This window comes from Pithys albifrons, chromosome 10, assembly GCF_047495875.1.
Source record: "Pithys albifrons albifrons isolate INPA30051 chromosome 10, PitAlb_v1, whole genome shotgun sequence".
In the NCBI taxonomy this organism is placed as follows: Eukaryota; Metazoa; Chordata; class Aves; order Passeriformes; family Thamnophilidae; genus Pithys; species Pithys albifrons.
Window position 1 is genome coordinate 10,953,715 of NC_092467.1, and position 23,072 is coordinate 10,976,786.

Below are 23,072 nucleotides of genomic sequence, written 5' to 3' on the forward strand. Positions count from 1 at the left end.
GCGTCCGCCACGCGCCGCTTCAAACCCGCGCCTCCGCCAATCACCGCGCGGGCCGCGCCCACTGCGCCCCGCCCCCTGCCCCTCCGCCAATCAGCGCCCGGCGCTTCATTTAAACGCCCGACCTCGCGGGACAGAACGAGCGGTCTTAGACTGGTCCGTCAGGGCCGGGCCATGCCATGCCATGCCATGCCATGCCATGCCATGCCATGCCATGCCATGCCATGCCATGCCATGCCATTAAGTAAAAAAATAACGGCGCCCGGTAAAACCTCCGTGCCCCAGAGCTCCCCAAATAACACATCAAGCACAACCAAGATTTTTTTTTCCTAAATAAATTTAATTTACAAAATATTTTTAAATCAAGAGCAGAATGAGACACGCACAAATTTGATGAAAACATCCGCTCCGTCTGTTTCTCTTTCATGAGCTTTAAAATTGAAAGACATACAGAGTACTGTGTTTCTATGCTGTTTGGAAAAAAAAAAGGGGGGGGGGGCGCAGAAATCAAAACATACACAAGCAGCCTTGCAGTAAATCCTGTGAAGCACACAATGTTAAGACAAAAGAACTTTACCTTTCCATAGCAAACAAAATTACACATAGGATTGAGTACTTCTACGTTTACAGTATGCTTCCTAACTTCTCCTTACAGGAAAGGATTTCCCCTAAAAAGACAACTTCAAAAGACTTCCATCTAAAATACCAACCTGCACAGATCACATTTAAAACACAGTATCTCATTTACCAGTGACAAAATACTGAGTTCTTTTCACTTTATTCTTTCATATAAAAGGACCAACATTTAAACATGATCAAAATGGTTATGGGGGTTGAAAAAAAATTTTGGTATTTTTACCTTTAATCCACCAAATCCTTTAAAACCAAGATACGGGCTTAAGCAAAGCGACTGCCCTGCATTAATTACATTCTGTCAATGACATTCCCCAACACGCACAGGGTGACACACCCAAACCACTGTGAGCCTGCACTGCAGAGAAAGGGCCAGTGACAGGAGTCACAAGGACCTACAGATTAATGCACTCCACTCCCCTCAAGCCTCAGGCATATGGGAACAGGTGCTCTGGACCAGGTAGGCATGTTATGTTCAATATTTCACTTCTTTCTTATTGTTCTCAGGGGGAAAAACCTACTCATCTAAAACAGACTTCTCAGAATTAATTCGTAATTCTACAGTCATGAACTACAGACAAAATATTTTAAACTGAAAAACCTGAGGGTCATTTATTCCTTAGCAGTCTGTAACACATTTCATGTTCAATCAAGCACATTGCGAGGCAATTGCTTCGAAGCGTTCATCAGTTCTGGATGTTCTTTGACATTCATTTTAGGGAAATGAGCTTTGCTCTTGGATGAGCAAATAAATCTTTTGTCGTGATCTGGCATGACCCATCTTTAAAAATAACAACCTGAATTATAATCCAGACTAAAGTAGCACTATAAATTTAAGGAAACCACAGCCTTACAGAAGATATATCACCATTACAATGACTGATACTCAGCATGAAAAGAACCCATCAGAGACATACCTTTGTAAGAAAAGTGTCAGTGCTCAAAGAGGAAATTCCAATACAAATAAATAAACTGAACATAAAATCCACTAAAAGAATTAAAGGCAGTAACCCAGTTAACAACCAGAAATTTGTATAGTAAAAATTACAGAATTCAATTTTGAAACGAGTAAGTGCAGTTAAGTTCTCAGAACCACACGCAGTTTGGAGTACCAACACGAACTCCATTCTTTTTTCCAAAGGGCAGCATGTGGAAAAGACCAATTTTTTGCGATGTGCCAGAGATATTTTCAAGAGACACCTGCTTCTTCCTTCTTTGGCAATAAATGCTCAACTGAGCCAACGACTGCCAGATAAAACATAGCCTTTATTTTAAATGCACCCTCCAGATCAACAGGACAGACTCTCCGGTGAGTACATATACATATTAAAATGGAGGTGTCAGACACCAAGGAGTTTCGACCCATTCAGCTGCAAAGGTGCAGAGCTCTGCCCTTCCACTCCAGTCCTCCTAGGAAGGACTATCCTCCATCAAGCAGAAAGGAGGTACTTCCACTGATCAGATAAAGTACCAGTCCACAAAAATTTTACTTTGCTCATATAGGAATTTTAAACAGATGTAAAGCCATATGAATTACAGCTCATGATATTAAATAAAAATAAAAACTATGTATCTAACACATAAGCTTTCCTATTTTCTTTCACTGTCAACTGGCAATGATCCAGCCTGACCAGCAGGTAAAAACACCAACTAGCAAGGTTATCTGCAAACAAAATAACACCAAAGAACTAATAGGTCATTTTTTCCAGGAATGACTAGTAATTCTGGTCACCCAAACAGCAAATAGGGTGCTTGTTTTTCTGAAAAACAAGTCCTTTTATAGTCCGGTTCTTGTTGGACACCCAAAAACATGAAGCCCTTTGGAAGTTATTGACCTTAATGTTTTATGAATAAACAACTGAACTAGGGAAAAAGCCATTATTCAGAATATATATAAAAGGCACAAATATGTGAGAATTTTAAAAAGGACATTATCAAGTAAATATGCTCCAAATTCCCTTTTAGTATTTTCCTAGAGTGCCTTCTGAACAGACTGGACTTTAAAAGAAACAATTAGTTACCGACTACTTTTAAGCCACTGTTTCATCAGAATCCTACAATAACTTTTTCTACATAGGACAGAAAAGACAAGAAATAACAAAAAATTAGGTTTTTGAGCCTGAGCACTGCACTGACTGCATTGATGGGAGGGTTACCTTTAACAGCACAATTACGAATACATTAGAAATCATGTTTCATATGCACACGCAATAATATGAATATGATACACACATGTCGACTTGAAAACTACACATAAACTAGCCATTTTCAAGCCATGGAGTGTAAAGATGACAGAAACAGTTTTATTTTGAAAGTAGATGAAGGTGGAGTTCGAAAGCAGGAAGGGTAGTACTTGATAGTGTCCTTTCAGATGGTGGCATTCAATGGCCTTGTTATTGCTGTGTATTTGCTACTCTTCAGCTTCTTAACAGATATATTTACAGCATGTCAGTCTAAACATTCCCAGAGCACAGCTCTAAATTTTACTTTAGAGATACAAACAGTTAAACATATGCAGTCCTGTTTTAGAAACTGAACTTTTAAAGTTTAGGACTTCTATTGTGCTTCTTTGGCTCAATCCTATTTAAATATTGGTAACACTTAAAACTGTAACTCTGCCACTATTTAACAACTAACAGAAATCTTTGGTGTGTTTAGGTTAAGAATCCATTAGTTACAAGCTTCAAAATAAGAACATTCAGGCAGTTCTGGCCCCTCTCCTGCAAACTGCTCAACAATGAAGTAGATGAGGATTAACAGAATCTAACACCAAAGTATCTGAATACGGTTTAAAATGATACACATCAGTCATAAGTTTGTAGAAATGTGATGATAAGGAGAGCCTTTCATCACAGCTCATTTGTGCTCAGGTCATTGAATAAATTTAACAGTTACAATTATACATACAAGTCCAGTTTCCCACTTTAAAGATTAATTAATAATTTATGAATAGGGAAAACTGAGAGAAAATTTGACTCTTAGTTCTCATTTTATGTAATTCTTGTGAGAAATTATGAAGATTATAAAATTCAGATACATTCTTTGGCATCATATTCACCAGAAAAACACAGCACAATTATTTTTAAAGTAGGCATAAAACAGAAAACTTGATGAGGTTAAATTATACTAGATTTCATAGTGATGCCAGACTTGTAGTTCTTTTGGAAAAAAACTCTTATATTTAGTAAAGAAAAAGCTAAAAATAATTAGATATAAAATACTCGCAAGAGTTTGACTTTGGTTTTATAAACACAGTACAAGAAAGTGAGAAAGAAACAATTTAATTAGCAACTCACAAGAGATTTATAACTACTGATTATTTCTTTTTTTAAATAGAAATCAAGCACTGTTCTGGAACAGTGTTTAAAGTTCTCCTCTATCAGATAACCTGAAAATGAGCAGGTTAATGTGGGACGCTGATATAACTTATGTTCTAATAAGGATGAACGATGCCTATCCTTTGTGACAGTTCATAGATTAAAATGACCTTGCAAATACTTCCTTTTCTTTCAAAGTCAAAGTGTGGGGTACACTTTAGAAGACAAACAAGATTGAAAAAGGAAGAAAAAAATGCATATTGAAACCATATAGAACTAAGTGCAGAAAGACAATATCATTGTCTAGTCTTCCCATATTATTCAATATTAGAGATCAATGAAGAACTAAGAGGCTTAACTATGGTCAGGGGGATGATTGAACACCCTGTTTAGTGTCTTAAGTATCACAGAATCCCTTTTCAGAAGAACCTAGTGCCTGTATTCACTGGCTAGGCTCCAGAGTCCAGCCAACTTTAAAACCCTGCAAAAATGCCTGAGGGTTCAAGTAAAATCATATATTAATTTCTGTGTGAAACATAATTCAATGTTTGGGTTTTATAGCCCTACCCACGCTTATAAATTCTAGTGAAATTGATATAGTCCTTATTCCTTCAGAATGCTTTCTATTACACTGAAAACAACTTAAAGTGAGATGCAGAAAGGCAATTTTTTTAAATTAATAGCCAGATATGTAATGACATTTTTCAGCCACTATCCTTAAAAGATATCTTATTTTAAAGACATCTGTAAGATTTTTAAAAACTCTTAAACTCACAAGAAACACTCTTTCTTTCAGTATGCATCAAAATGTGCCTAATGTTCAAATACTATGTAAACAAATTGTTTTTCCAAAACTATGCAGACTTATGAGTCCAAATAAAATATAAAATATAAATCTTATTTGCCATATGGGCCTTCAGGTGGCTAATGGCTTAGTAAATTAGGTGGAATGTTATGGTCTGATCATGAATGTTCATTTTTTACAATATTCTGTACGGCAGGAGTTGAATCGAGCCCCAGTAAAGTTCCAAGATACGACTGGTCTCTGGGATCCAACATTTGCTCAGGCCTTACAGGATGAACAATATTTGCAGGTTGTGGAGTAAGAGTGTATTTCTCTAGAAATGTCAGATCTGTGGCTCGCTGATACTCTGCCTGCCCAGGCTGTGGGGAAAGAATGCTGTGGGACTGAGCAGGATGCGGCACCAGCTCTGCCTGCGGCTCAGACATCGGAACTGGTACCAGAGTCACAGGCACACACACTTCTGTGGATACATTCTGGAGCAAAGTTTTGGCTTCTGACTGATATGCTTTGGACTGTTCCACATACTCTTTAGCCTCAGCTTGGTACACTTTGTCATCAGAGGTGTACTGCACTGGTAAGGAGACCAGCTTTTCCTCTGGACAAGATGCTAATGCCTCTTCTGCAGCCTTTGATCCATGAACATGATCAATATGATATTTCAGCTTGTCTTTTCGTTTAAATGTTGCATTGCAGTGTTGGCAATTAAAAGGTCGAGCATCTGAATGAATGACCATGTGTTTCGTTAATGTCTTCTTAATTCTAAAAGACTGATTACAGATTTGACATTTGTAGGGTTTCTCACCTGAAAAGACAGAGAAGTAAAAATTAATTATTCTGAGTAACACCCAATCACACATAAATATGCAAATATCTACATGGCTCATGGCACAGAAACCTAGAATAAAACAATTTTAGTGAAAACAAGGAATGCATGTTTAGCATCGATTTTGGAATCAAGACAGCCATCAGAAGTTTGTTTAGAAGTTATATTGACATACTGAAGTTATATTGCATCTTCTCCTTACACAAAATTATCTCAAAACTTTGGATTTATGTAAGACTATAAATGAAATAAAAAATAACAGTGTTTAAACTGTTGTGATACTGGTATTAAGTGAGCTCAGTTTGTACTTCTATGTATTTCAAAATTACAATGATTTTCCTAAACATTAGGAAGGAAAGACAAAGTCAAACAGAAAGGACATAGCCCTTTCCAAAGGCAGTTCAAATCCTTGTTTAGATTACCACTTGAAATGTAATAATCTCTGGACCACAGAAGTATTTAGAGGATCTGGGTAAATTGTGCAAGAACACACAGCAGTAAACTAAAAGAGTAGAGAGTGTATCACAAACCTGTGCTGAGGATTATCAGTATTTTGGCTGATACATTCAGAGAGCAGAATTCAGAAATGACCAATATATGAGAATGAATAAAGTCTTGCTGCTTTCTCCTACTCTTGCCCTGAGTGCTCAACAACCACAATGAATTAAATAACTGTATCAACACTGCTGCATAAAAATACATTCCTACATGTTTTGTGGGTTTGTTGGAGTTTACTTTATTTTTACCTGAATGTGTCCTAAAATGCATTTCCAAACTCGATTTCCCTTTAAAAACTTTCTTACAGACTTCACACTGGTGAAATGTTGCTTTATATCTTTAAAGAAGAAAAGACATTTCATGTTAGATGCTTTTTTTTGTAACCAACTAACAATAAAGCTTGTGCACAGCCCTTTTTGAAATCTTTAACTGCAAAATAACTAGATATCAAAGTTTCGAAATTTCCTCACTTATGTTCCTATTTCTTAGCATCTACATACCAATAATGTCAAATAGATTTTTTTTGATATTCAGTCTTATTCTCTGTTGGGATGGCACTTGAGTATTCAAAGAGCACAAGCCACTAAAATTTCTTTTCTGACCCCCAAAATATCCTTGAGTAACATTTTTTGCCCAACATCCACAAGGAGCTTTCACTTTCATAGAATTAGGTCACCAATAAGGTTCTAAAAATGGCAGAATTTCTAAGAAGGCTTCTGCCTACCAAGGAGAACAAAACAAGAGAAAAAGTAGACAATGTGCTGTCCTTTTAACACAGACACATCTACAATAGCTTCTACACAACACTAATGAATACTAACAGTTAAAACACATAATTTGAAAAACAATTAGGTCTGTTTATTTCAAATCTCTGAAAGGCTTATATTTAGAGCTCAAGAATTTTAAAACCCTATTGCATTTTCAATTTACAGTCATAACTCTGGTTTCCAAGTTTTTCACCTACTTTCAGTCACTAATCTGCTGCCAGCTTCTAAAATACCTTAAGTGTGGGATAATTCTCAGAGTGCTTTACATAAGGACTAATAATTCAGTCTTAACTAGTCTGCAATGACAGTATTACAGCAAACCATCAATTTAGAGCAACATTGAGACAGATAATTGACAGATTAAAACTTGATCCTTTTAATACTTTTATTTACTTAATTATGCTACAAAGACAACATCTTGCTTAAATTGTGAAGGCAGTTTTTTACCATGCATTTCAAACTGTAATATGTCTATCAAGACTATGGTAACAGGCATGATAAACACACAGACTACTAGAATTCTGCTCAAACATCCTAATAAAATCACTTACAGTAGAGAAGTACTTATGCAGGTGTAGAAAACCCACACTTACTTCTGCCAGACCTTTTCTCCTAGATGTACACTTTTATGATGAACAGTAAGGTGATCTCTACGGCCAAAACATTTTCCACATTCCTCACACTGATGTGCTTTTTCACCTGCAAAGGAAAAATTCAATGAATTTTGGTTAAATCTTTTTGGAACTTATTAAATGTCCAAGAGCTGTAATTATACCATATACAGTAGACTTATGTTTCCAAAGTTCAGTCAATCAAGCTCTTCCATGCCTTATTTGCAGAAAGATTCTCTGTTATCCTAAAACAAAATTCAGGAAGTATGTTGGTTCTATCAGGATTTTTACCACTTGTTATATATGACCATCACATATCACATATGACCATTTGCCATTCCTACAAAGAAATTCATGTCTAAGTCAAGAGGCAGCTCCTCAGACAGCCACTACATGAGAAGTAGAAGTGAATGACTAGGAATGCACTCCCTTTATTGTGCCCTGAAATGTGGTATCTTCAATAATTCAGCTATTTTAAAAGAAAAGCTCACTGAAACAGAAATGATTCTCAGCTACTAATTTTTAGAACTTAAAATTACACCACAGTACTTATCTTTTTAATTATCCTGACTTACATAGTTACCTTTTTCTTTCATGCTGCTGCTTAAAAGTATCCTGATTCTTTTGAGTCATCTTGAGTTCTTCCACAAAGTGGCAGAATATTTCTTCTCATATAAGTAGGAGGAGTATTGACAGTCAAAGAATGTAACTTTCTAGAGGGGGAAAAGCAAATAGAGCAGAAAAGAGGATTTTTTTTTTTTACTTTGAGTTTTCAAAGATTTCTTTATTTGATAGCAGAAATGATTTCAAACACCAAAAAAGAAGCTGTCCTTCAAAATAAAGGCTCAGGAAGTTTAGACTCTGATCACTTTCATATTTCCATGCCACTTAGAAAGTATTTTGCCTCCTAGAAGGCCATATTCTCCATGGATCCAGTTCTGAAAAAGTCACTGCTGAATCTTTGCTCTTCCTATACATTTGACAGCCTTTCTGCTCTCAGTGCAACAGATTTTTTCCTTTCTCCTGATCATCCCCATCTGGCTGTTCTCAGGACTGACCTCCTTAATCTTCCTTCCTTCCCTCTTTCCCACAACAGAGCCTTTAGAACCACCTCTTTGATTCTTCCATTAAAGTGATCAGTGTACAAACTTTGTGACAGAGACTGTGACAGCTTCTTCTGTGTTGTGGTAATAATGTTTCACACAATTGCTATTAAAAAAAAGAAATCTGAGCTCATTAAAAAATCCTCCTTTTTTCACTTTTGCTTTTTTTATTTATTAATTTTAAAGCAATTCAGTGTTACATGTTTTTGACTGTCCCTCAGCTTTTTGTGTTAACATGGAGGAGACACTTGACTTTTAAACCTTAAAAACATGGATGATTAACCCTATATAACAGCCCTTAAGAACAGTGAGAGGAACTTTTATAAGGCCTAAACCAATGCATGTACTGAAAACAAAATCCATAATTAATTTTTTACTTGGTTTTATTTCAAAATAATAATTTTGAAGACAATTTTCAAAGAAAATACTTACCTGAATGTATTTTTTTGTGTTTTGTCAGATGGTCATGACGAATAAATGTTTTGCCACATTCTTCACATTCATATCTCTTGTCATCATGGTGGACTCTTAGATGAAGTCTGCATATTTATAGTCATAATCATAAAATGCAGTTTTGTTAACATAATCTGTACTGCTAATTCAGTGCAAAATATCACAAAACCCAGTCTTTAGTGCTTCACATAAGTATCAGGAATTAACTTTCAGTTGAGGTACACTTAAAACTCTTGAAAGCAAGAGAGAACAGAGCTGAACTCTCATATGTGTCATTAATTTAGTAGAATATTTTAGTCCTCTGATTATTTTCTCTCTGAATAACAAAGATGCAAAAGTTTAAGATGTGCAAGGTCAGGTTTGACACAAGATTTGTAGAGGACACTGTGTTTAGGCCAGTAGCGTGTTAAAAATTATTTCTTACAGATTATTAATGTATTTTCAATATTTAATCATGGTTAGAGCATTTACTAATGCTCTCAGAGTTGCATCAAAACACATTCATTACAAAGAGTTATATTGATAACATTAATGTGTATATATCACCAAATAAACAAAACAGCTTAGCAGCTTGTTTAATAAACATCTATACCTGTAAGAGCTTCCATGACGAAAACTCTGCCCACAAATACTGCAAAGATGAGGCTTCTCTCCACTGTGAATTCTCAGATGTTCTTTCAAAGTTGTTCTGTGTAACAAAGGCAGTAAAATTTAATTTTAAGCAATGTCCGGCTCGCACCTTTCCCAAACAAAGCAAGATGATTTTGCAAAACACAGGAACCTTTAGTGAAGACTTGCTTAGTATGGTTGCACCTTATAACTAATCACCTACAGCTGTCACCCTTAATTTTAGAGGTGATCAGAATGTCACAGGTTACCTTTGGCGCTGACACCACCTTTTACTACACTACCCCTCTGAAAGGGTCCCATTTATGTGAAAAACTCAAAGCCAAAACATATTCAATATCAAAGTATGCTAAATATTTCTTTGTTCGGCCGAAGTTCAAGTAGTCACTCCACTTCTCACCGTTCCCTGACGGATTTTCCACAGACGAAACATGTCCATTTCCTCTTTCCCCCATGAGTACATTCTATATGGCGCTTCAGATTTCCTGTATCATTAAACTGACGGCCACAAATATCACAAGGAAAAGGCCCTACAAGCAGACAGATACAAACAGCAGTATTAACTGTCAGTTAAACTAAACAAGATGCACAGACTGGTTACTTGTGAAAACTCTCATCCATTTACAAACAAAAAATTTGTCTAACTAATTATGTTTAATACAGTCAGCATACTTTAACTAGAGTTTGTGCACATTTTGCTCAGGTAAGCTATTCCTAATACTTGGTATTTTGGCAGATTTCATTACTGTAAAGCAAAAATTTAGAATTGATAGTCAAAAGTAATTAAGCCCACTTGAACAGCTTGAAATACCAAATTCCTATTACGATCAGCAATCTAGTTCCTACCTGGCAGAAATAATTAGTAGGAATAAAAAAGTCTTCAGAATACTTCAGGATGAAAGGAAAAGGTCTTTTGAAAACTTCAGGAAGGATCTCACTCCATAGCTGAAAATTATTTTCATGCAAAAACAGATTTAAAATCAAACTAACCTTAATTCTTCTTCCTCCTCAAAATTTTTTACCTTATTAGGCACAACAGAATGCCTCAAAAGACAGCTGAACAGAAAAGTAAAGCCCAACCAACAAAAGAACCTCAAACAACTCTCCCGTAAATCTGGAAGAGAGAACTGGAAAAGGAGGTGAGGTGGAAACTAGACTGATCAGAACATACAGTGGTGGAGTAAGGTTTTACTTTTAATCTATTGTTTACATGTCAGAAGGAGGTTTCTATACCGAGATGGAATTTTTCTTGATGTTTCAGTCTCGCAAACCGTGATTTAAAATGCTCTTCACAATAGGTACACTTGAAGGGTTTATCCTGAGTGTGAAGGATCATATGCTCTTCTAAATGAGGTCTTCGAGTGAAAGATTTCTTACAAATCTAAAATGATAACACACTTTGTCAAAGATACATCAATTATAACCAGACGTTTTTCCTATTCATAAACTCTTTACAGTTAATTTCATCTGTTCTCTGCACCACTGTAAGATTAAGTACATATTCTTCAAAAGCCTACTCTATCCCTATCTGTAAAGCCTTGCAGTCAACATCCAAACTGACCTGTGTTCTATATAAACCACCGTGGATTGTACTACATAAATTAGAATGCAGATCCACGGCAGCCTAAATCAGAGCACTTCCAACTCCTGCATGGAGTTACAAGTTCCTTCCCGCTTCTTCTTTCTACTGACTCCAGCACTTACCAGACTCTTTTCCTAGGGTGTTCCAATACACTAACTCAGCAGAAAATAACCCAATGGAAAAATAAGCAAATAGCTTTGGCTTGGGTTTGGATGTTGAAATAGCTCAGTAGGACTATGGTAAAAAATGCTGTAGTATAAGTCACTGTAGAACCAGAGTCATGTATAACCTGTTCCTTTATTTCCTCTGACAGTGAGTATTAAAGAGAAAGTGCCAATACCAACAAAAATATATAACTCAAATATTATTTTAGGACTAGAGAACCTTCACAAGGCTACAATTATGTGAGCTTTTCAGTACTGTTTTCAGATTAACCAAAGCTTAAATGTACAAGAATTAGTCGCAGTGATTAAAGTAAGTATGCAAAACAATTATGGAACTGAAGACACAGTTCAAACCAGGTATTACAATTTACCATCAGGGTCCTATGCTTCAACATAAATCAACACAGTGCTCACTGATTTCACTGTGAAACTCTTCCCATTGTTTGTAATGGCTGAATTTAGTACTACCTAATTCCCATACATTAAATCCTGCAACCAGTTTCTCAGAGGACACCTGAACAAGGAAAGCAAAAGCAACAGCTTTATTTGTTTAAAAACTCAGTCATGTTAAATATAGGTGTAAGAAAATCCTATACCTGGAGAAAGTATAATAGCTTTCTCGCTTTTCTTTACTATTAATATTCTATTGCTTCTGTTAATTTGCTCATATTCCTCAAGGATTAAAGTATGGCCACTAAATCCTGGTGTTCACACCAACTACAGCATAAACCAACAGACCTGAGTGAATCCTGCCGTTTCTATCTGTGGCACCTCAGCTCTCAGAACATACCACACAACCTGAAAACAAAGTAAGAGCACCACACCCAAGGGTTCTGTTAAATCTCTGGCTGCTATAAAAGCTAAAATTCTAACCCTCCTTTTAATTCAAGCACATTTTCAATGCACAGGAGCTGTAAAAGAGCAGCAGCTCACATTTTAAAAAAATTTTACTTACAGTTTTCAAGGGAAAAAAAAACAAACAGAAAGTGAAGTTTATCAAATCACTCATCTGGTAAGCATATTTTCCCCAGACTGAACATAAACAATGTTGCATGATTGATTACTCAAATGTTAATGTTTCTTATCTAGTAACAAACAGAATCTGTGATGTTCACACAATCGAATTTCATCTTAGTCAACCATGTAGTACCTCCAATCATGGTCCCACCACCAAGGGAATGAACATGACAAATTCCTACAGTTGCTATCTCCCAGCCTCCTCCTACATGTTTACAGGTGAAAGTTCCCAGACAAAGCTAGGTTATTAATTATGTTAGGGCACCTAATATTACAGACATACAGGGGCATACAGCAGCTTATATTAAAAAACAGCTGTCCTGAAAGACAGAAAGTAAACCAATTCCCTTAAAAAAAACATAAACAACAAAAGCCCACATTTGAAACTTTAAAACATTACTTAGCAGCACACAGACAGAGAAGGGAAATTCTACACACTCCTTCTTAGAGTAGATGTAGTTTCACACATATAAACCTATTCTGGGGAAAATCAAGGGAAGTATTCTATGATTTTACAACTAGCGATAAATTTAGTACAAATTTACAACTCTGTAGACGTGCATATGTGGCTAAATGTAAAAGTGTTTCATATTTAACATATTTTTTCCTCACTATTGAGAGAGCCTTCCTAGAACAGTATACTTTATAATCAGTGCTTGATGTGCATAATTAACAGGACAGCAACTACTGTTTTAAAAGTATTCATAACATTCAAGTCTAATCATCTGCAAACTGATGTATTTGAGTAAGTTATAACTGATCACATTAAAAAATACAGCCTCTATTTTGGAATTGAGATTGGTATTATCTACCTGACCAGAGGCTGTACATGCAGACAACGTTCAGTCCTTAAATCAGCACACAGCAGAAATGTATACCATCACTCACAAAGCCTTCTGAGATTTAACATATTTATCGTATTTTCACTCAAGTTCACAAAACACAGACTCTATATATAAACAAAAAGTACTGAAGGATTACTTACATCACATTTCCAACCTTCACTCTTTATCTTCTTGATAGAAAGAAATTCTTGTACATTCTCTGGGTGAAACCTAGGAAAAAGACAGAAGCTGAAAGTAGTCATAGCTTTCCAAGATGAAGATCATACAAGTACTAAATATCTATTTCTAAACTCTCTATGTCATGAGAGTTGATTACCACACCCTCAGAACAGAATACTGACACTGAAACAATTCTAATGGCACAATTAACTGAAAAGCAGTGTTGACTATGGACTCCTGTAGAAGCTTGCAAGACCCTTGATAAGACAGAGGACAGTTGCAATTATAATGCCTTATGGATATTTACAAAGGAAATAAAAAAGCAGTATGTAAATACCTTAAATTAAGCATGTCATAAACAAACCTAAAAAATGTGCATGGAAATGTTTTGGCTACTTATTATCATTGAAAGTAAAGCATTCACATCTAAAACCAGAGAAGGTATTTTATTCTGCCTCCAAATAAAAAGCAGCACAGGCAATTATTAAGACTGATGTGTTCTGACTGTGCTAGCTAATCTAAAAGATTGTAAAACTTTTAAAGAAAACCTATGGCAGAACTCCCACAGAAACTTAGGGCAGGTTAGGTGATACTGCTAAATGCCCATGCCCCCTGAAAAGATACTTATTTGAAAAAACAGTTATAAAAATAAGGCAGAATATGCCACTTTTAAAATGAAATGTCAGAGACACTTGCTCATACTTGCCTCCTCACATGCTTTGCTAAAGTTTTTTTGCTTGCATGCAGCTTATTGCAGTAGGGACATTTGTGTTCCTTTTTGTGAAAGTCAGTGTCACTAGAGTGTTTCTTCCTGTGCACCGTCAGGTTGGACTTTGTTGAGTAGCGCTGGTGACATATATCACATTCAAAAGGCTTCTCACCCGTGTGCACACGTGTATGGCTCTCATACTTGCCTGTATAACAAAAAAAATCTGTTAGCATGAAGTGATACAGGTATCACCTACAATACACAGGTTTGGAGCTGGTTCAATAATCTCTCTCTGAAATGCAGTCAAACTTGAAGTAACCCCCACAGGCATCTAAAGATTCCTACAGGTTTTCACCACTGACAGCTGCACAGTGCTCACCTGTGTGTTTGATCCAAGGTTCTTCCATACACTTCCATCTCAGTGTTAGATCTGTGCCAGGGTTACGAGTCACGCTTGTTCAAACCCACAGCACAGTCCGAAGTACCGCAAGTTATACTACCACTCCTTCATTACACTGACTGTCAAGTACCTTTGCAGAATACCAAACACTGAATCAATGATAGAGCCCCTTGCGTGTTGTCTGTATTTGGGACCCAACATATTACCATAAAAAAATACTACTCTCTCATTTCTTTCATACTGCTTGTATTCCCTCTTCTGTTTGCCAGTCTTTTCCTGAGGAGAGAATTCCATCCTACACTACAGATCCACCCACTTCAAGTCAATAGCAGGCTTTCTGCTTTGTATTGGATTTTATTTGGTCTTGGTAGAATATGCATGTGTATTACTATAAATTTATGAGCTTCTGTAGCTCGTAAATTTAACCTACAAGTCAATTGTCTATTATAATACAAGCTTATAAAAATATGTATCACTTGTTTTAATGCACATTTTTCATCTATTTTTGAGAACAGAACTCGAATTCTAAGTTAGGAAAATGCAAAGAGAAACGAATTTCCACTGTGTGCAAAACCAAGGTGTACCATTACAACCCTAAATACTCACAAGCTATTCATTTCTGCACAGTAGCTCTGCTTTTATGCACCTTGCTAACAATCAGAATCCAGAGCAGTGAAAGAGAAACAAATTTAGAATTGCAGATCTTTCAAATAATACACTCAGATAATTTACTGAAACTGTTTAGCACCACAAACACAGTAACAGAATACGTGTAAGAAAATTAGCACCACACTGGATCAATATGAATTCAGAAATTCACTCTCCAAGACCGAAAAAGCTTGGTTTGTTTCCCACACAAAGAGCACCACCACATGGTAAACAGAAACAAAATCAACCTAATTCACTCTTACCTATTCGATCAAATTTTTTGTCACACTTGGGACACTGCAGTAGTTTTTTGCTACCGCTTTGAATGATGACTGGAGCTAAGCCTTCAGGAATATTCCCCAGTGAATCAACAGCCTCAGAACCCTCTTCAGTATCATTCTGTTCTTTTTCGCTTTGTTCTTCAAATTCTGAATCTTCACCTGACATTTCCTCTTTCTGTCCCTCTTCATCCACATTGCATTCACTTTCACTGTCTTCAAATTCACTTCTATCCAATGTCTCCTTGCCAGAATTGACTTTTTCCAAATGGCTGTCAGAGGCATCACCACTTTCATTGTCACTGATATCAAACTTGGCTGGACACTTACGGCTTCTCGTAGAGTGTCTAGTGGAAAAGCTGGCCTTCTCAAGCATTTTTAACCCATGTTTTTTTTCCACTGAAAAGGATGGGTGGGCTTTAGTCAAATGATTTGCTAAGGACTTCTGGTAACAGAAACTTCGACCACAAAAAGTGCACTGATGACTATTTAATAGTTTACCTTTCAGTTCACTGAGTGTTTCTACTGGTGTAGGTGCATCAGTTACCACATCAGTCTGTACATTAGAAACACATTCATTATTTAGTAACTTCACTGCATCTATGATATCTAAAAACTTTGCTGCTTCCAGCACTAATGGAATTTCATTTTTATACACAAAAAACTCCGAGGTGTAGAGAAACTCAAGCAAATGCTGAAACACAGAATGAGTTACATGATCTAATATGACCACATCAGTGCTTGGATTTTTGCTCAAACAGGCATGAAAATAACTACTCCCCACAGCCACAACAACTTTGTGAGCACAAAATTCTTTTCCTTCTACGATTATGAGTAGATCACAAAATGATGGATGTTTCTGTCTATCGTCATTCAAGTATTTAAGTAGATTTCTGTTATACTGCAATGAGCTTAGGAGCTTCCTTTGTTCTGGTGACGGTAAAAGCTCTTGGGAAGATTCACACCGATCTGCAGGAGCTATTTCTTCAGATTTTGAGGCAATTTCTTGCGCACGATCCACTAGAAGAATCTGCTCTGAAGTATCTTTGTCATGGCCAAAATGAACCTTTTCATTTAGACTTGCAGCGAGCCGCCTCCTTTTCCTCATTGCAAAAGCGGAACTTCAAGATCAGGAGTTTCATAGGTGATCAGCAAAGAATTCCTGTGAAGACTTGGTTCTGCTCTGAACCTTAACAAAACATGCAACAGTAATTTCATACTCTGCAAAAGAACCATGATAAAAATTACTCTTAGCGCTTGAGCACTACATCCTTTTTTTAGTGATGCTTTCTGTATTTCACTCTGATCTATCCTGCATAACTCGTTTTTTTATTACATCACTAAGCTCTATTCTCTCTGCGTTCCAGACCATGGCATAACCTCTTCGGAGCCAGTGAGTTGACACTACCTATTCTTAGCTCTAAGGCGGCGGCCGGGGGTGGCTGCCTTCGGCTCCCGGACGTATTTAGCCTGCGCGGCGCTACGGGACGGGCGTGCACTGTTGTTATTATTACACCGCGGCCGCGTTCGTCTTCTGTTTAACCCTGACGGGGCAGAGCCGCCCCAGCTCCTCCTCGGGCCGGCCCGGACCCGCCCGGCGCCTGCAAGGCGATGGGGCCCTCTGTCCCCGCCTTGTGTGCGCCCGGGGCCGCGCTGCCGGCTCGGGGCCGCCGCCTTTGTCCCGGCGCCCAGGGCCGGGCCGCGCCGAGGGGCACCCGCGGGACCGAGCGCGGGGCGCAGAGTGCGCGCCGGACCCGCCGCACTTAAAATGGCCGCGCCCGCCGCCCCAGCCCGGCCCGGCTCGCTGCCCTCGCGCTGCTCCCGAGGTGTCGCCTCACGCACCTGCGCCGCCGGGCGCTCCCCGACCGCTCCCCGGCCCCGCTCGGCCGCACAAGGCCGCTGCCCCCAGCCCGGCTCCGCGCCCGCCGCTTCCGGGCCCCGCCGCGCGCGTCAGCGGGTCACGGCGGCGCTTCCGAGCCCCGAGCGGGAACCGCAGCGCGGCTGCGCGGGCCGAGCCACCGCCACCGCCATTCCCGCCACCAGCACCACCATTCCCGCCACCGCCATTCCCGCCACCGCCGCCACCGCCTCCGCAGCGGGGTCGGGCGGCGGACGGGGCCGGCTCGGGGCACACGGCACACGGCAGGCTGCGGCCCGGCGGGCGCAATTCGCGTGTAGAAGGCGGCAGTGCCCGCTGGAACAGCGGCAGCGCCCGCTGGAACAGCGGCAGCGCCAATGCCAGTGCCTCGGGCCGGCCTAGCTGCTCGCAGTACGGCCCTGTTTGCCTTCTTGCTCGAGGACTTCGCAGCACTTTGCATAAGGACTTGTGAAGTTCCCAGTTCTCATGCTTCCTGTAGCTCGTGAACTTAACATACAAGGCAATTGTCTAATGCACACTTGTAAAGAACTACTCTATCACTTGTTTTAATGCATGTTTGTCATGTAATTTTGGAGCACAGAACTAGAATTCTGTGTTAGGAAAGTGCAAAGAGAAAAGGACTTCCACTGTGTGCCCAGGCCGATCACACAGTGTGCAGTTCAGCAGCACAGGGAAGGCTCTCGGCCTCTGGTGCATTCCATCCCCATCCTTCCCAGGATAACCAATTGCTAGTGACAAGGTGACACCGAAAATGGAGTTATTTCCCTGACAGCTTTGAAGAAGGATTAAACTTTATTCCACTGCATGTATTCTGTATTTATGACCTGTAAATTGACACTGGCTTTCACCCAGCACAACAAACACAGCATGACTCGCAGGTGTTGCATTTAAAAAAAAAAAAAAGAAAATTCTCAAAGCATTTGTTATTGACCCGAATGTTGCTGTACTGCCTGTACTCTCAGCCCTGCATTTTCATTAAAGCCTACAATTATCTTGCTTTTTTCATTTGTAATAGAATATTACAATCAAATTATACTTTAATATAAATAAACTATTTCAAATATTTTAAGTGGCATCCGTTCTTTCATTTAGTTATTACTTCTGAAGTGAAACAATGTCATCAATATAAATAGAGCAATCAATATTACTATGGCTTTCTTGTACTCAAGACAAAAATCTACTTATCTCTGAGGCATCTGCTCTTTTAGGATGTTGCTTGTGCTTGCCCAGCTTTAATTTTGTTGAGCTCAAGTTGAACTGTGCATGAACTGTAAAAATATGTTTCTCGATTTGATAAGTTTCTCTATTTCAACTTTGCTTGGAAAAAGGAAGTTCTGAGAGCAAGGCACTGTAAATTTTAAGCTTGAGCTTTACATTTCACACTAATCTGAGTAGCAGTTCATACAGACATCGTTAGTGGATATTGGCTTCTTAGGTCTTACTGTTTCCATAGCAAGTAGCATCATTTGGAAGGTATGTAACTATGTGCTTCATCAGTTTTCATGAGTGAAATAGATAAGGAAAATGAAGCCTGGATGAGAACCATTTTGCCAGCAAGTGTAACCAAGCTAGGAAGGTGTTCCATGGAACAGGCCTGAGACTCTGTGTTGTTGGGGGGCTTGGGGCAGGAGTTTTGCTTGGTGTTTTTTCCTCATCTAGATAACAACCTGATTGTTTTCTTGTTGCTGATATTATTTACTCTGTATTAAGTTCAATGTGTTTTTTTAGCAGTCCACCAAGCATCTATGTCTAATTGCCAATTGTACAAATTCAGCAGGCATTTTGACTTAGCACAAGCCTAGGTAACACTATTTTCTTTTTCTATTTTATAATACATGAAGGACTTAGTTCAAAGAAAAGTTGTGCAGTGCAAAGTGATCCATTACCATGCCTGGCATTGCCGCAATAATTACGCCCTGGAAACAAAATGTCCTTGAACTCTCAGGTCATTATGGTTCTTTCAGCATTAAGTCTTTTACACTTAAAGTGGTACAGGCAAAATGTAATTATATTAATACTTTTTGTTCTGATGCTTCTTACTAAATTTTCTTTTCCAGTTAACAGAATATCCCACATAGATTTAAAAGCTGACTTTTTTGTTAACTAGAGACAAAATCAAAAAATAAGCACTTGCTCACCTCTGGGAGGCTGTACAAAATTTGCAAATGCAGTTGCTTATATCTGTCCAAGAAAACAGCATATTTATCAAAGAAACAGTCTAGAATTGTTGGAAATTAAGAAGTACCTTTGTGCAAGAGGGTTTGGTGTTGAAGGAGGCAGTTTCATTTCAAAATACTTGTTCTCCAGCTCAAAATCTTCACTTCTGAGATACAGTGAAACTAGAAAAGGCAGATATTTGAATCAAATGCCATTTAAACAAACAACAGATAAAGAATCAACTTTGAAGTTAAGCACTTAGCTACCAATTAAACAGAAATAAAATTACATAAAAATAGCATGCAAGTTTTAAGACTTGGCTGACTAATTTCAGTTTATTCCCAAAATATTCTTTAACAGCTGATCACTGTAAGTATCCAGCTGTAAATCTAGTAGCACAAACAATCACATCCTATTCCAGCCACCTTTACTTTGGCCATGACATTTTTGCTAAGGTAAATGTCTCTCTAGGAATTTTACAGCTAATTTGCCATGAGTTCACACTGTTGAAACCTGACCCATGCTGTCACTCTTCCTTTTTGTATCCCAGATGTGTCAGTGATGGGTGGGACCTAGGGAGGAACCCACAAAGCCTATACTTCCTCTAGTCTGAGTTTTTTCTGTATTTTATTGCCAATCACCACAGGCACACAAATGTTTTAAATTACACTGTGAATTGAAAGAGTTATAAGATTGTCTAGAGATTCCAACAAGTTTTCTAGCCAACAGTGCTGAATAAAGTCCATTGCGGGAACCATTGCCAAGAAATTCTTTCACATAGGCCATGAAAAGACCACCCCGGTCTCTCAATTCAGGACTCTCTGGGGCACTAATCAGCTGGAGGCTTGTTGTATTATTTTGGATGTTTGACATGTGAATCATGTTGATCAGGCTTCTCCTCTTGTCTCCTCTCTAACGTACAGCAAGAGTAATGTGGAGAGAAGGAGGTCAGATCCACTCTGACTGTATCAGCCTGCCTCGCTCCATCTGGGAAGTTTAGTGCAGGGAAGGGTGGACACTCTGCCTCTGCTTGGGTTTTGTTCTCTGGAGCATTCTGTAGGCGCACATGGGTTGAATAACAATGATATTGGCCACTTCCGTCATTTTCTGGGGGATTAATGCTGTGTGGAAGTTGTAGAGAGCTGTATGGCCAGAGAATACACAGAGCAAATTTCCTCCTGGAATGCTAATCCCGGGCAGTCCTGAGGTGAAATTAGCAGGAGACGGGAACAAAACATTCACTGCTGTCATAATACTGCAGAGGTGCCAAGTCTGTTAAGTGTCTCCAGTACTAGGCTAGCTCTGCATGTAGATTCATGGGTGCTCTGTGTTGCTTTAACACTTTAAAAACTAAAGCCATAGGGGAAATGCTTGGGTACAGAGAAGTTGCCCATCTACTTCCTGCCATCCGTGCCTGTTCCACCCAAACCACTAGTGCTTGGCAGCCCAGGGGAAAGGAGGGAGATCAAGGGGAAAGCTGAACCAAAGAGAACATTGGAAGAAATTCTCTCTGCCCTCTACTGATGTAAGTCTTAAGCAGTATAACAAAATTATTGTAAATTAAAGCTGTACTCACTTCCTGAAGCTGTGTAAAGAATAAACAAGGACTTAACACATTTTGTCGTTGTTGTTTTGGGCAATGCTTTCAACAGAGCAACAGAGCACATTGCCTGATCCCAAAACCGTCAGATCTTGGAAGCTCAGCAGGGTTAGTACTTGGATGGTAGACCTCCTGGGAATACTGGGGGCTGTAGGTTCTAGTCCTGAGAACTTCACTGTCAACAGTCCAAGCTTGCTTGGCCGTGGCAGATGAACCTTAGGAGTTAAAGGGTGGGGCCAGTTCTGCGCACGCTGAGCCTCGCCTAAAAAATCCACTGTGCAGGCTTGAATGACGCACCCACATGGGGAGAGCCCTTCCCAAATCTTTGTTTGCAAAGCCGAGCCATACATACCACTAGCATCAAAGAGGTGTTTTCCTTTAAGCAAGGCAAGAACCAGGGAGAAATGTAATATCTTTTATTAGGTCAGATGGTGTATGTCACCACGGGAACCAAAAAGTGTCTCAGTTTTGGGCACATGACCTTGAGAAGGCTTCACGAGCTCAAAATCATCTTTATTTTTCTAGCTACATCAGCTGGTTAGTAAATGGCACTTTCTATTGCCTCTCCCAATAAATCCTGTCTTGTTTATAGCCTGAGACCATTGTGACTGCAACAATATTATCAAACTTTCAGTAAAGCAAGCAAACCCAGACTTTCCTGTACATAAATAATACTGGTTAGCAAAAATATATTATGAAAATGTATAGGGTAAACACCTTGAAAGGGTTTCTCTGTGTCTTATATTACTGCATTTCCATTGCACTGCATGATGAGAGACTTGTAAAAGCTGCTGGATCATCCTGTGTGCTGGGGCCCTATTAGGAGACAACAAGAATTCCAGTAATGGAGGGGAGCAGAGAGCTGATGTCACTGTCACTTTTTTCAGTCAACCAGAAAGCAATTATCCCTGCATGACAGGCCCAATTAAATCATTGGGTAGAGGGAAATGCCAGCTATCCTCTCCTAGAGTTAGGTAATTGGGGCTTTATTACAGTCAGACCTAGTGCTGTTTGTTGGCCACAGAATACATGAAAGAGCCATTCTGGTCTGTCTGTCTCTCTCTCACTCTCCATCCTTCTCAGAAGCATTAATGTATTTTTAATCCCTAAGAAAAGTAGTAGCATTTTCCATAAACAATGCTAATCTTTTAATATATATTCTCTGTCATAGTATGAATGTGAAGGTCCTTCTATCTGTTCAAGTTTATAGAGAACATGAAGTTGGGAATTCTGCCAGAGAAGGCCTCAGGTGACAGCTCAGTACTGATTTATATTTAAGATTCCATATTTTTTATCTAGTACTCTTGCAAGGATATAGGCAGTTTTCAGCTCATTCTACTTTGAAACTTAAGAGCATGTTTTACATAGTATTAGGCAAATGTACTGAGGGATTGCCTAGTTCACTGCATGGATTGTTTGGAGCTGAAGAGATGAGGCTCTAAGATGTCAAAGTCCATTCTTGTTCAGGTTAGCACCACCTTAGTTGTGGCCCTCTAAAATCTTAAGAAATGCATTGCTTGCAATGGCATAAGGAAGAGGTACTGACCTGACAAGTTTATTTAAATTACAAAGTTTAAAAGCTTCTTTCATACTATAAGCAGTGTAACTATGCTAACACCAAGTTTCAGATGAGCTAAATGCCCTGTATCTGTTATCCAACCTGGCTCATTTAGGGTACAGCACAATGCAACCAGATTATTTACACCTGGACATAAACACCTTCTTGAAATCCATATGAAACAGAACTATGTTCCCAACAAGAGCCATCTCCTGTGTCTTTCCACAATGCAGTTCTGTCACATGCCTGTCCACCCTATTGACCTGCAATTCCTTTGCCCAGTCCGAAGAGACCTCTGCTGCACTTGCATCATCTCTGTTCATGCTACCAGAGCCAACTTACATCTGCCTGCTCTGGATGTGGTGGACGCTGTTGCATTTGAGCCATATGGTCATGCACTTGCAGAACACTTACATTGCCCAGTAGAAAGCAGATAGGTTAA

General features: G+C 38.9%; 1 protein-coding gene across 2 annotated transcripts; it reads right to left on the reverse strand.

The window, feature by feature from the left end:
- Positions 1–324: 324 nt before the first annotated feature.
- On the reverse strand, positions 325–17,368 carry ZBTB41 (zinc finger and BTB domain containing 41). 2 transcript variants are annotated; one of them, XM_071564875.1, is made up of 11 exons: positions 17,279–17,368; positions 15,422–16,657; positions 14,108–14,315; positions 13,383–13,452; positions 10,868–11,015; positions 10,035–10,164; positions 9,600–9,695; positions 8,987–9,093; positions 7,434–7,539; positions 6,322–6,410; positions 325–5,554 (listed from the first exon to the last, which is right to left on the reverse strand). In XM_071564875.1, exons 2-11 carry the CDS (start codon positions 16,542–16,544, stop codon positions 4,911–4,913), a joined length of 2,721 nt encoding a protein of 906 aa, XP_071420976.1. In that variant the 5' UTR covers positions 16,545–16,657; positions 17,279–17,368; the 3' UTR covers positions 325–4,910. The 2 variants fall into 2 exon arrangements, with proteins under 2 accessions (XP_071420976.1, XP_071420977.1); XM_071564876.1 differs by having other exon boundaries at positions 15,422–16,625; positions 17,279–17,362.
- Between the last annotated feature and the right edge of the window lie 5,704 nt (positions 17,369–23,072).

Coding starts and splice junctions, on each gene's coding strand:
- ZBTB41 (XM_071564875.1), bottom strand. CDS start 16,544: ATGAGGAAAAGGAGGCGGCTCGCTGCAAGTCTAAATGAAAAGGTTCAT. Junction 13,453..14,107: donor TTAGCAAAGCATGTGAGGAG/GCAAGTATGAGC, acceptor TCTTTTTCCTAG/GTTTCACCCAGAGAATGTAC. Junction 7,540..8,986: donor ACACAAAAAAATACATTCAG/GTAAGTATTTTC, acceptor TTTCCTTTGCAG/GTGAAAAAGCACATCAGTGT.